The 13,620-nt window shown below is 43.1% G+C and overlaps 1 protein-coding gene across 1 annotated transcript in view; it reads left to right on the top strand.

Moving 5' to 3' along the window:
• Positions 1 to 8,609: 8,609 nt before the first annotated feature.
• Positions 8,610 to 13,620, top strand: part of XK (X-linked Kx blood group) — a 30,141-nt gene continuing 25,130 nt past the window's right edge. Inside the window, exon 1 of the mRNA XM_029046678.2 lies at positions 8,610 to 8,903. Within this exon, the coding sequence (XP_028902511.1) occupies positions 8,764 to 8,903 (140 nt within the window). The 5' untranslated portion in view covers positions 8,610 to 8,763. The remainder of the gene's footprint in view (positions 8,904 to 13,620) is intronic.

Genomic DNA, 13,620 nt, shown 5'->3' with positions numbered 1-13,620 from the left:
CGCCTAGAAGACAGACGTGCAAATTGCTTGAGTATGGAGACACTGAGAGTTCATTCAATCGTGGCTCAGTGGAAAGAGCCTGGGCTGCGGAGTCAGAGGTCATGGGTTCAACTGCCGGCTCTGCCACTTGTCAGCTGTGTGACTGTGGGCAAGTCACTTCACTTCTCTGTGCCTCAGTTTCCTCATCTGTCAAATGGGGATTAACTGTGAGCCTCACATGGGACGACCTGATTACCCTGTATGTACCCCAGCGCTTAGAATAGTGCTCTGCACATAGTAAACGCTTAACAAATACCAATATTATTATTATTTGTTAAGCGATTACTGTGGTGCAGAACTCTGTACTAAGCGCTTATAAGAATGGTATTTGTTAAGCGCTTACTCTGTGCCAAGCACTGTTGTAAACAATGGGGTAGATACAAGGTAATCAGGTCGTCCCACATGGGGCTCACAGTCTTAATCTCCATTTTACAGGTGAGGGAATTGAGGCACAGAAATGTTAAATGGCTTGCCCGAAGTCGCATAGTTGACACGTGGCGGAGCCAGAATTAGAACCCACATCCTCTGACTCCCGGTCTGTGCTCTTTCCACTAAGCCACGTTGCTTCTCATGTTGAAGCTGAAGGGTTCAGGGAGAACTAGTTGAGTCATGGAGCAATAGCAAACTAAGGTGAAAGAAAAAACAAAATAATGATAATTGTAGTTTGTGTTAAGCGCTTACTATATGCCAAGCACTGGGCTAGGTACGAGGTAATCAGGTGGGTCACAGTCCCTGTCCTACATGGGGTTTACAGTCTTAATCCCCATTTTCAGATTAAGTAACCGAGGCCCAGAGAAGTGAAGTAACTTGCCCGGGGGCACACAGCAGACAAATGGAGGAGCTGGGATTAGAACACAGGTCCTTCTGACGCCCAGGTCTGTGCTCCATCTACCAGCCCATGCTGCTTCTCCCTTGCTTGTGCTGTGTGCTTGGCACAGAGTAGGTGTTTAACAGTTATTATTATTACCATTACACTATTTTCAATTCCAGATCCCTTTCAGAATGGTAAGGACTAATGAAGTAAAACTTATTATTTACTCAACCAGTAATGTTTTCTGCTCCTGAGTTGGTAATGAGGGCCTCAAAATGTATTTTTTTTTCTCAGTTTTGCTTTGATGTTTCTTTCTCAGCCTTGATTTTTCCATCAAGCCCTCTCTTGTACTGGTCACTACGATCTTTCTATAAGGTTTTGGGCATTTCGGTATCTAGGTCTGAGGGTGTTGAGAGTTCGTCAGAAGTGTTTCCAGATGTTTTTCCTGAGTAATTGCTTAAACACTTTCATTTTCCCCCAACACGGTGAGAGAACTTCGTTATTCAGCCCATCCCTAGCCCTCCAACACATTTAATGATCATGGCATGTGCCAAGCATTGTACCAAGCCCTGGGTTGATTCAAGATAATCAGATCCCACAAGGCTCACAGACAAAGGGGAACCTAATTGAACCTCCATTTTGCACATAAGGGAACTGAGGTACAGAATAAGAGTAATAATAATGATGATTGTATTTGGTAAGTGCTTACTATGTGCCAGGAACTGTTCTAAGCGCTGGGGTTGATACAAGCAAATCGGGTTGGGCACAGTCCCTGTCCTACATGGGTTTACAGTCTTAATCCCCACTTTACAGATAAGGGAACTGAGCCCAGAGAAATTAAGTGACTTGCCCAAAATCACACACCAGTCAAGAGGCGGAGCTGGGATTAGAACCCATGATATTGTTACTCTGAAGCCCGTGCTTTATCCACTAGGCTGAAATTAAGTGATTTGCCCGAGGTCACGCAGCTGACACGTGGCAGAGCCAGAATTAGAATCAAGGTCGTTGGCTTCCAGGCCTGTGCTCTTTATACTAGGCTGTGTTGCTTCTGCTATGTACTTACCCTTATTCTCTGCAATTTCACCTATTTTGTCATATATCTTAATGTCTGTCACCCCTAGATTGTAAACTCCTTGTGGGCAGTAATCATGCCTACAACTCTGTTGTTTTGTACTCTTCCAAGCGCTTAGTACAGTCCTCTGCACCCAGTAAACATTCAGTACCTACCATTGATGGATTGATAGATCCTTTAGAAAGGATATTGCAATAGGTCAGTATGTCCTTTTGCCTTATTTTAACCAGCGTTCCTCCTCATGATTCCCCATTTGGACTAGACTCTTCTGCCCCTTTCTGACAGGCGTACCATAATCACATATTCATCATAGATGCTGTTTTTTTCATATGTATTCATTTTTAAATGATATTCCAATCCCTTTTGATGGCTCCCAGTCACGTTCATTTTAACTCTTCTTTTTTTCTACCAGAGCCAGTTTATTTTCAGTCATGTTACTTTCAGTTAAATATTTTTTGGAGATATTATTAATATTCCATATGCAAATAAGAGATTTATTTATTTCTCCTTTGGAGTGTTTTGGGGGCAGGGATTTTTTTCTACATACTCGAAAAGTGATTTGCTAACAGCCTCAAGACCCAATTGAATTACATTTTAAAAATCAATTCAAAGCATTTCTCTCACCCTTTGTCCTGTTCTTTCCTTCCCTTTTTTCAGAAATCTTTTTCCCTCTATCTCGTTTCTCTGACTCTTTTATTTTTTTTCCTCCAGCCTCTCCCTCTGTGTTCCTATTCTAATTCCTCCTGTCATAATCCCCACCATATTGTAAACTCCTCAAGGGCAATGTTCGTGTTTCTCAACTCTACTGTACTGTACTTTCCCAAGTGCTTAGTCCAGGGCTTTGTGCATTGTAAGTGCTATTGATTAATTAATTGAGTTTGGGACACTCCCCCCAGCTCAGCGACGAACATGTTTAAGTGTTAATTCATTCAATCGTATTTATGGAATGCTGACTGTGTGCAGAACATTATAGTAAGAGCTTGGGAGAGTACAGTACAACAATGAACAGTCACATTCCCTAACCCAGAACTAGCTTACAGTCTGGAGGTGGGGAGATAGACGTGAATACAAATAAATAAAATGACAGTTATGGACTTTAGTGCTGGGAGGCTGGGAGAGGGGGCAGAGCAAAGGGAGCAAGTCAAAGCAATGCAGAAGGGAGTGGGAGATAAGAAAAAGTGGGACTTGGTCTGGAAATGCCTCTTGGAGGAGATGGGCCTTCAATAAGGCTTTGAAGAGGGGGAGAGTCACTGTCGGATTTGAGGAGCACTAGAGAAACCAAGTGTGCAGGCTGCCTAGTAGGAGAGAAATTGAGGTGAGGTAGGAGGGGGCAAGTGGTGGACGGCTTTAAAGCTAATGGAGAGGAGGTTTTGTTTGATGTGGAGGTGGATAGGCAACCACTGGGGGTTTTTTGAGGAGCACGTGACATGTCCTGAATGTTTCTGTAGAAAAACTGATCCAGGCTACAGAGTGAAGTATGGACTGGAGTGGGGAGAGACAGGAGGCTGGGAGGCCAGCAAGGAGGTTGTTATAGTAATCCAGGAGGGAAAGGATGAATGATCGTATTAACGTTTTTTGGATGGAGAGGAAAGGGCGGATTTCAATGAAACCCATACTCTCCACCCCTTCCACCTATCCGAGGCTCTCTCTCTTCCCCCCGGACAACCCAACAGCGCAACCAGACCTAGATGTGAAGACACACCTCTTTTTAATCAGGTTTCTTGACACCCTTTTACCCCAGCTCAAGCTCTTCAGTCCTCCCAGCAGACAGGAAATTCCCAGAGCCATTTTGTAAGGGCTATACATAGGACATTTAACAGATGAGGTAACTTTTGTAAGGGCTATATAGGGCAGATGTCCACCAACCAAGTATCATTTTTCCACCAACCAAGTGTCATTTTTCCTATAATCAAGTATCATTTTCCAGAGCCGGGCAGCAAACTCACTCTATCAGGCAGCTACAACATGTCATTAGGTGCTATTTGTGAAATTTCACAGATGTTTTGCTCTCATTACTCCCTTTCCTGAACAAATGCTGATAAAGAGGCTATAAAAAGAAAGCTTTACTGTGGAATCAACATAGATTTTTTGTTCCTGTTGGGCAGAAAATAACCTAACGCACTCAAAAAGGACTGAAGAGAGAGGCCGACCTATTAAACTCTGAAATCCTTCGGTCTGGCTGTTGAAGAAGGTGTCTTCCGGCTGTTGAGGAAGTTGTTCTATTTATAATAATAGTAGTGATGGTATTTGATAAGTGCTTACTATGTGCCAAGCACTGTTCTAAACAGAGTCCAATGACCTTCGGAGCCCAAAAGGTTCTCTGTGAGAACAGTCTTTGATCATGTCCTGTTGGAAAGCTCGATTGCATCTCAGCGTAACCTGAATCCTGTTAAATTTAGAAGTGTCCATGTCATACTGAGCTGAAATTCGAGGGGCGCGAAGGTGGCGGGAGAGCTCTCACAAGGCCCTGGAGAAATAGTATGTGCGTGCGTCATCATTTTTATACAGTGTTTAGGAAGAGTTGGCTAAAATGTTGGCATGGTGGTTTGGCCAGGCAATAGCTTTCTAGGCCATATTTTTGAAGTAAAAATAAAAAGGATTATTAGCATGTTTCTTTCCTTTCAGTATATCCTTAAAGGGATCAAAACATTGGCAGGTTTAAATCATAGTACATGATGTTACAGTGCTTTTATGAGTTGGTCTTAAAAGGGAAAGCGTTGAAATGTGAATTTATGAATCTGGATTAGTGGCAAAAGCACAGAAGTAGCATGGCCTAGTGGATAACGCCCACCTCTGGGAGTCCAAAGGACCTGGGTTCTAATCCCAACCTCTGCCACTTGTCTGCTGTGTGAATTTGAGTTAGTCACTTTTACTTCTCTGTGCCTCAATTTCCTCATCTGTAAAATGGTGATTAAGACTGTGAGCCCCATGTGGGACGGGGACTGTGTCCAACCTGATTACCTTATATTTACCCCCGTGTTTAGAACAGTGCCTGGCATGTAGCAAGTGCTTAACAAATACCATAAAAAAAGGAGACTATTCTATTTCTATGGTATTTATTGAGGACTAATCATGTGCAAGCACTATTCTAGCCACTTTGGGCTGTTCAGTAGGTTAAGAAGAGGATCCCTACCCTCAAGGAGCTTACAGTCTATAGGTCAGCTAAGCAGAACCAGGGATAACATTAATGGTGGAGGAAGAGGATTGCAGAGAGTCATGGAAACTGTAGAGATTAAGGCCTTGGAAAAGCCAAAGTAAACTTGGCTGTTTTATAGTCCCATGTTCTTTGATAAAATCCAGTGTCCTTTGATAGCTGATACAATGAAGACACTGTATAAGAGCTTTCTTCACTCATGATCACAAAGCCTTTCTTTCTTTTTTTTTAAATGGTATTTGTTAAGCACTTACCATGTGCCAGGCACTGTTCTATCAGGTAGGACACAGTTCATGTCCCACATTGGGCTCCCACTATTATTATTATTAGTAATATGATTAAGCTGCTTTGAAGGTGGAGAGAGTGGTGGTCTGGCATATATGGAGGGGAGTGAGTTCCAGGCTAGGGGGAGGATGTGGGAAAGGGGTCAGCTCAAGTGAGTAAGCTGGCGCTAGAGGAGAAGAGGGTGCGGGCTAGACTGTAAGAGGAAATCGGTAAGGAGAGGTAGGATGGGGTAATACAATACAATACAATACTGGAATACTTTACAGTACAATACTGGAGAAGCAGCGTGGCTTAATGGATGGAGCACAGGCCTGGGAGTCAGAAGGTAATGGGTTCTAATCCTGGCTCTGCCACATGTCTGCTATCTGACCTGGGGCAAGTCAGTTCAATTCTCTGGGCCTCAGTTACCTCACCTGTAAAATGGGGATTAAGAGTGTGAGCCCCACTTGAGACAGGGGATGGGCTCAACCTGACTACCTTGTATCTACCCCAGTACTTAGAACAGTGCTTGGCACAAAGTAATCGCTTAACAAGTACCATAATTATTATTGTTAATACGAGGAAAAAGAGACATCCCACCACAAACATATACACTCCACTTTATGAGTTAACCCCCATTTTAAGTTTTATTTAATGGTCAAGAAATGATGGGGATGGGCTGGCCTGTTCCTTGAGATAAAGAACTGCATGTTTAACATGTCTCTATCCGACTGTACAACCTTCTTCCCCAATTCGTTGTTTAATGTGTTTCTGAGAGATAAGCAAAACCACCCAGGCCTGGTTTATGGCTGAGGGAAATTTTTCACCCAAATTTAATGAACCAATTTTCTTATCATAGTTGAGGATTAGGAATGAACTGCATGTCTCATGGACACTCCTTTAACTGGGCTAAAAATAATAATAATTGTGGTATTTGCTAAGTGCTATTTGTTCATCTGTATATGTCAAGCACTGTATTAAGCGCTGGGGTAGATACGAGATAATCGGGTCCCTCAGGGGGCTCACAGTCTAAGTAGGAGGGAGAACAGGTATCGAATCCCCATTTTGCCGATGAGGGACCTGAAACACAAATCACTGTACTAAGCACCGGGAGAGTACAATATAACAACAAATGACACATTCCTGTCCATAACAAGCTCGGAGTCTAGACCGTAAATTCCTTAGGGGCAGGGAACATGTCTATCAACTGTTACATTATTCTCTCCAAAGTGCATAATATAGTGCTCTGAACACAGTAAGTCTCAATAAATACCATTAATTGATTGATTTCTCCCTGACTGAATAGTTTTTGGTTTTTTAATGGTATTTTAAGCGCTTATTTAAATGCTTAGTCCTGGGGTAGATACAAGCTAATCAGATGGAACATAGTCTATGTCCCATGTGGGACTCACAGTCTTAATCCCCATTTTCCAGATGAGAGAACTGAGGCCCAGAGAAGTGAAGTGATTTGCCCACTCTCCCAGTTGCTTAGTACAGTGTTCGGCATACAGTAAGGGCTCAATAAATACAACTGATTGATTGGTTTCCCCGTCAAAACACTCTCCAGACTTGTGAGCTCGTTGTGGGCAGAGAATGTGTCTGATGTTATACTGTACTCCTCCAAGCGCTTAGTAAAGTACTGTTGCACAGAGTAAGCGCTCAATAAATGCGATCGAATTGAATTGAATGAAGCCACAACGCATGGTGACAGAGCCTCTCGAGATCATGTAATTATGCCTCACTCAGGATTTTCGAGACTCTCTAGGTTTGAGCAAAGCTTATTTTTCCCCTAAACGATTTTGACTCTTCCATCTTGTCACCCTTGACAAGTAGTTCCTGATGGACTTAACTTTCCTCTAGCCAACTCCATATTGCTCCAGCCCGGCTCCCAAATCACACCCCAATTTCTCCACACCCAGTTTATCCTGAAAACAAAGGTCGAGAAGATCACAGTAAAACCTTGACTCAGGATCTGAGATAAGCCATTTTATAGGTGGTGAAAACACTTCTTCCTCTCCATCTGAGTTCCTAATTATTTCACCCTGAAAGATGGCAGGGGCAGTAAAAAGCAGTTCAACCGATCAGCTAGGCCGCTGGATTAAAATTTTCGTTTAAAATACCCTTGATGATGATGTTTTATTACCGTCTATAGGGTGAGTGGACTTTGGAAAACCTTTTATTCTTAAAACAGTAGTGTGGAGGAGAGGATGTGACACTAAGACGCCAGAATGGAGGACAGAAGCTTTCTAAAGATTCTGGCGAAGGAATGTTCTCTGTGGCAGTGCCTCTCCTTTATCTTTAGCAAAGTGCGTAAAACAGAGCAAACAAGATTTAAGCATATTGGAAATTTAACAGGAGTCTGACTCAGATATTCATTCAATAGTATTTATTGAGTGCTTACTATGTGCAAAGCACCGTACTAAGCGCTTGGAATGTACAATTCAGCAACAGATAGAGACAATCAGATATCACAAACTCAATTAACATTTAGGCTCGGGGAATGCCTATCGCAAAGGAGATCCAGAGAAGCAGCATGACTTAGTGGGAAGAGCACGAGCCTGAGGGTCAGATCACTTGGATTCTTAGTCCATCCGCCATCTGCCTGCTGTGTGATCTTGGGCGAGTCACTTAATTCTTCTGTGCCTCAGTCTACTCATCTATAAAATAGGGATTAAATACCTGTTCTCTCGCTCCCATAGACCGTGACCCCAGTAGAGAAGCAGCATGGCCTAGTGGATAGAGCACTGGGAATCAGAAGGACCTGGGTTCAATCCCAGCTCCACCACTTTTCTGCTATGTGACTTTGGTCAAGTCACTTCACTTCTCTATGCCTCAGTTCCTTGGTCTGTCAAATGGGGATTCAGACGGTGAGCCCCATGTGGGACAGGACTGTGTCCAACCCAATTTACTTGTATCCACTCCATCGCTTAATACAGTGCCTGGCACATAGTAAGTGCTTAACAAATACCATTTTAAAAAAAGACTGTATAAGAAACCTGATTATCTTGTATCTGCCCCAGCACTTAGTAAAATGCTTGGCAAAGAGGAAGTTTTTAAGAATACCATTGTCGTTATGTACAGTATTAAATAGCTCTTTGTAAATTACAGGTATTCTCATTCATCTCTAATTTCTGTTTATTTCGGATGTTCCCAATTTCACAAGGAATCCAACCCAGACATATAGCAAGTTGAACCCATCAGGTGACACTTAAACTTCCTTCTTGAAACGAAAGTGAAAGTTCTATAGGGTGGATGTTGAAAATTAACACCGGTATCGTGGATGTTTTCACAGGAATTCATACCTGTTTGCAAAAGCGTATCTCGTTTCCAAGAAACCACAGTATCTGGACATTTGTATCGGCTGTGGCGAGTTAATGTGGCAGAAGGGGCTGTTGAAGAAAGGACCTGTGGCTGGCAGTGCTTATGTTTTCCTCCTCTTATGCGGGCTACCTGGAAACTCTAAGTATATATTCAGAGCACAAAGGTCAGCAATCTCTCATCCCAGAAAATGGACACGGACACATCTCTCCCAGAACACCGCACTTCCATCTGCAATCGTTCTGGTAGCGTATCCATAGCGTTTTCTCGGTAAAAATATGCAAGTTAATGATAATAATAGTAATAACGGTATTTGTTAAATTCTCTGTGATTGTCCCGTTCCAAACGAATGATCTGATGTTTCAAGGGGAACAGGTGAGGGAGGGCAAGCTAGAGAGGGAAGATATCCTCCCCCTGACTACGCCCAAAGACTTGCTAGTCAGAGGCTTAAACCGTGACCTCATAGCAATGACTCTCTGAGACAAAGGTGAAAACCTCATGCCTTTTTGTCTGCCCTGTGAGCTGGCCTTCTCCCAGCTCCACACCCCTCCCTCAGCTGACAACCACACAGCTGATTTTTAATCCAAGTTGGGAGGTTTGCAATCTCTGCCCTTTAGCAGTTGGGAGCGATGACACCACAGCCAAGCCTTTGCTTCCGCCCTTCACCTACTAAGAGACTTGTTCTCTGCAGATATTTTAATTGAAGATCCTGTTTTTTACTCCGTCAAAGCTGGAGGGGACCAAAAAGAGAAAGATATAAACCAATAAGCAAAATGACTTGGATCCTACCCGTTGACTTCGGGTTTGATTCCCTTCTTCTCTGAATTTTCCTTGAACCTAAGCCAAGTGATTCCCAGAAGTTCCATTTCCAAGGAGTGATGAAATATTGATGGAGTTGGAATGGCATAAGTGGAATGAGGGTTTCAGAAGGAGAGGAATGATGCAGGCTGAGGCTGAGGGTTCATTTGTTGATGTCTAAGCCTGCTGAAACATTTTTAGAGATGTTGAACGGTAGCCAGGGCCGATAAATTCTGGAGCCGAGAGAGTATCCGAGATACCGTGTAGGGGCCGTGGGAGAGGGAGCTACAACGTTGGAACAGATATATTCCACCTCTTCCCCACCTGGATTCTCCGGAGAACAGACAAGAAAAAACAAAAAACAAACCCAGTCCCTGATACTGGGTCTAAAATTTGAGCTGTCTCTATGCAGTTTAGTTGAACTCTAGACCCTAAACCCAGGCATTGCGCAGGGATTGTGTCTGTTCATAATTCTATTCTACTCTCCCAAGTGCTTAGTACAGTGCTGTGCGCACAGTAAGCACTCAGTAAATACGATCGAATGAATGAATTTTATCAAGTCCACAAAAGGAGCTGAATGCAGAAGGAAAAAAAAATGCTTTAGGAATCTGAAAACGTGACTCTTCTGATTTATTATCTGTTATAATTTTATCGTAGCTTTTCCTTTTCCCAAAAGTTATATGGATTGATGAACAAGATGTTCATTCGCATCTGCTGGATTCACTGGACATGGCTTCTGCTTCATTTCTCTCCTGGGCAATTCCCTTCTATTTGTCTGTTCCTCATCCTCTCAACCTGTGAAATGAAAATGCTACTTAACCTACCCCAATTTCCTCAGGGCTTTTTGAGAAAATTCACGATAAGTGGTTTAGCGTATGATTTGCATTTTTATAAGTGTATACCTTTAAACAAAACATTGATATAGTGCATCGATTTTAATAATTTAAAAATGCAACTCATTTAGGGAAATAGTTGAGGAGGAACTGTTCTATTGCAGGTGTTTGTCCAGTAAGTGAGAAGTTTGCAGCTGATTTAAGAAAAAATATATATTTGTTATTGCCTCTGAAGGGTACCAAACACTTTATCAATTAGAGATAGCTATTAGTCAATCTCCATTCATTCATTCATTCAATAGTATTTATTGGTCTCCAGGCCAATGTGGGTGAAGTAAATATTGTCAATCAAAATTATGTTGTTGTTGTACCGCCTAAGAACTCTCTTACGGTATTGATTAATTCCTGGATAGTTTGGTTTTACTTGGAAGAAATAAGTGAGAGAGGCCCTAAACAACATCAAAAAATTGCTGTTCTGCTTAACAATATGTAGGTTTGGTTTTATGGTATTTGTTAAGCACTTACTATGTGCCAGGCACTAAATTAAGCACTGGGATAGGCACAAGCTCTTCAGGTTAATTATAATAACAATAACAACAACAACAATAATAATAATAATGCTATTTGTTTAAGTGTTTACTATGTGCCAAACTCTGTACTAAGTGCTGGGGTGGGTATAAGCAAATCGAGTTGGACACAATCCCTGTCTCATGTGGGGCTCACAGCCTCAATTCACATTCAACAGATGAGCTAACTAAGGCACAGAAAAGTGAAGTGACTTGCCCAAGATCACACAACAGACAAGTGGTAGAGCCGGAAATAGAACCCATGATCTTCTGACTCCCAGGCCTGTGCTCTATCCACTATACCATGCTGCTTCCCATGCTGGTCCTTTTCAAAGGGGGAATATTGCTTACACATGCCTTCGGGGAGAAAATGTTGCTAAGACTTGGTTGGATTTAGAAATTGGGTGAGCGGAAGGAGCACGGGCCTGGGAGTCCGAGGACCTGGGTTCTAATCCCCGGTCTATGAGTTGCCTTGTAGTGGGATTTTGGGCAAGTTACTTCACTTCTCTGGGCCTCGTTTTCCTCATCTGAAAATGGGGGTTCAATGCCAGTACTCCCTTCTACTCAGGCTGTGAACCCCAAGTGGATCAGGGTCTGCTGAATACAGCCCCATCCCACGTGGGGATACCAGTCTTAATCCCCAGTTTACAAATGGGGAAACTGAGAAATAGAGAAGTTAAGTGAGTTGCCCAAGGTCACACAGCAGATGAGTATGAAGCAGAGAAGAAGATAGAGAAGCTAGAGATAGAGAAGCAGTGTGGCTCAGTGGAAAGAGCCCGGGCTTGGGATTCAGAGGTCATGGGTTCGAATCCCAGCTCTGCCACTTGTCAGCTGTGTGACTGTGGGCAAGCCACTTAACTTCTCTGTGCCCCAGTGACCTCATCTGTAAAATGGGGATTAACTGTGTGCCTCATGTGGGACAACCTGATTACCCTGTATCTACCCCAGCACTTAAAACAGTGCTCTGCACATAGTAAGCGCTTAACGAATACCAACATTATTATAAGTGGAGGAGCTGGGATTCGAACCCCGGACTTTCTGGCTCCCAGATCCATGCTCTCTTCACTGGGCCACACTGCTTCTGTAGACCATACCGTACGCACACACCACCATGCACACCATACGCGCTCAGTAAATTCATTCATTCATTCAATTGTACTGATTGAGCCCTTACTCTGTCCAGAGCACTGTACTAAACGCTTGGAAAGTACAATTCGGCAACAGATGGAGACAATCCCTACCCAACAACGGGCTCACAGTCTACCATTTAGCTGATTGATATGGCCAGAATCTTGTAGATTCTCAAAATAATATTGTTGAGAAGACAGAATGCCTCTCCCTCAGTTTACAGTCGAGTAATTTTCTCTCCAGAGAAACCTTCTCCTGACATGTCCTTGAATTTGCTATTTGAAATACTGTACCAAATGACTCACTTTTCTTTTCCTCTCAGCCTCATGTCCCAGTTGCAAAAGTCTAGAGCTTCTAGTATATTTTAAGACAACTGCTGTTCTGTATCACAGTCTAAGCGACAGCACAAAGATCAGCTCTGTCCCCAGAGGAACCGGACAGGTTTCTTTTTTAAGGAACATTCAAAATATGTTTTTCTATAAATAATGTTATGCCTGCTTATCGTCATTTGGTTCTGGGCATAAGCTCCTCATGGAACTGCAAACTGCTAAGGAGAAGTGGGTGAAGGGAATTTCAATGGGAGCTCCATTTCACAGGCACTCATTTTCTTTCTATGGGAAATGCATTACCTTTAAACAAAGGTAAAAAAAATTAAGGGGAAAATTGTTTATGCATACCTTTGGGGAGAAAACGTTGCTAAGACCTGGTGGGATTTAGAAATTTGGTGAGCAGAAGCAGAAGGAGCAGGGGTCGAGGACCTGGGTTCTAAGCCCAGGTCTGTGAGTTGCCTGTAGTGGGACCTTAGGCAAGTCTCTTCACTTCTCTGGGCCTCATTTTCCTCATCTGTAAAATGGGGATTCAATGCCAATACTCCCTTCCTACTCAGGCTGTGATCCCCATGTGGAACAGGGACTGTGTCTGACCTGATCCACTTGTATCTATCCCAGGGCTTAGAACAAGGCTTGCCACCCAGTCAACTATTAACAAATAATAATAATAATACCGATAATGATTGTGGCATTTGTTAAGTGTTTACTATATGCCAGGCACTGCCCTAAGTGCTGGTGGATACAACATCATCAGGTTGGGCACAATATCTGTGCCACATGGGGCTCACAGTCTCAATCCCCATTTTACAGATGAGACCCAGAGAAGTAAAATGACTTATAATAGCAATAATAATCATGGTGGTATTTGTTAAGCACTAACTATGTGCCAGGCACTGTACCGAGCGCTGGGATCAATACAAGCAAAGCAGGTTGGACACAGTCCCTGTCCTACATGAGGCTCACAGTCTTAATCCCCATTTGAAAGATGAGGTAAACTGAGGCCCAAAGAAGTGAAGAGACTTGCCCAAGGTCACCCAGCAGAAAAGTGACAAAGCGGGAATTAGAACCCAGGTCCTTCTGACACCCAGGCCCTCGCTCTATCGCTAGAAGAAGAAACCTATGTGGATGTGGGTAACAAAGATAACTGAGACTGATGCTAACTTCCTGGAATGAGTACTTCTCTCTCCCACGCAAGTTTGCAGAGTTCCTGTTCACAGAGGAGTTCAAGGCAGGTCCCGAATGCTAGATCGCGTGTACAGTCTGTACGAAGGCTTCTTAGGCACTATGTGCTTCCTGATTGAGGTGCTC

Source organism: Ornithorhynchus anatinus, chromosome 18, assembly GCF_004115215.2.
Source record: "Ornithorhynchus anatinus isolate Pmale09 chromosome 18, mOrnAna1.pri.v4, whole genome shotgun sequence".
In the NCBI taxonomy this organism is placed as follows: Eukaryota; Metazoa; Chordata; class Mammalia; order Monotremata; family Ornithorhynchidae; genus Ornithorhynchus; species Ornithorhynchus anatinus.
The sequence above is the reverse complement of the archived record's forward strand: the minus strand, read 5'-3'. Positions and strand labels throughout refer to the sequence as shown.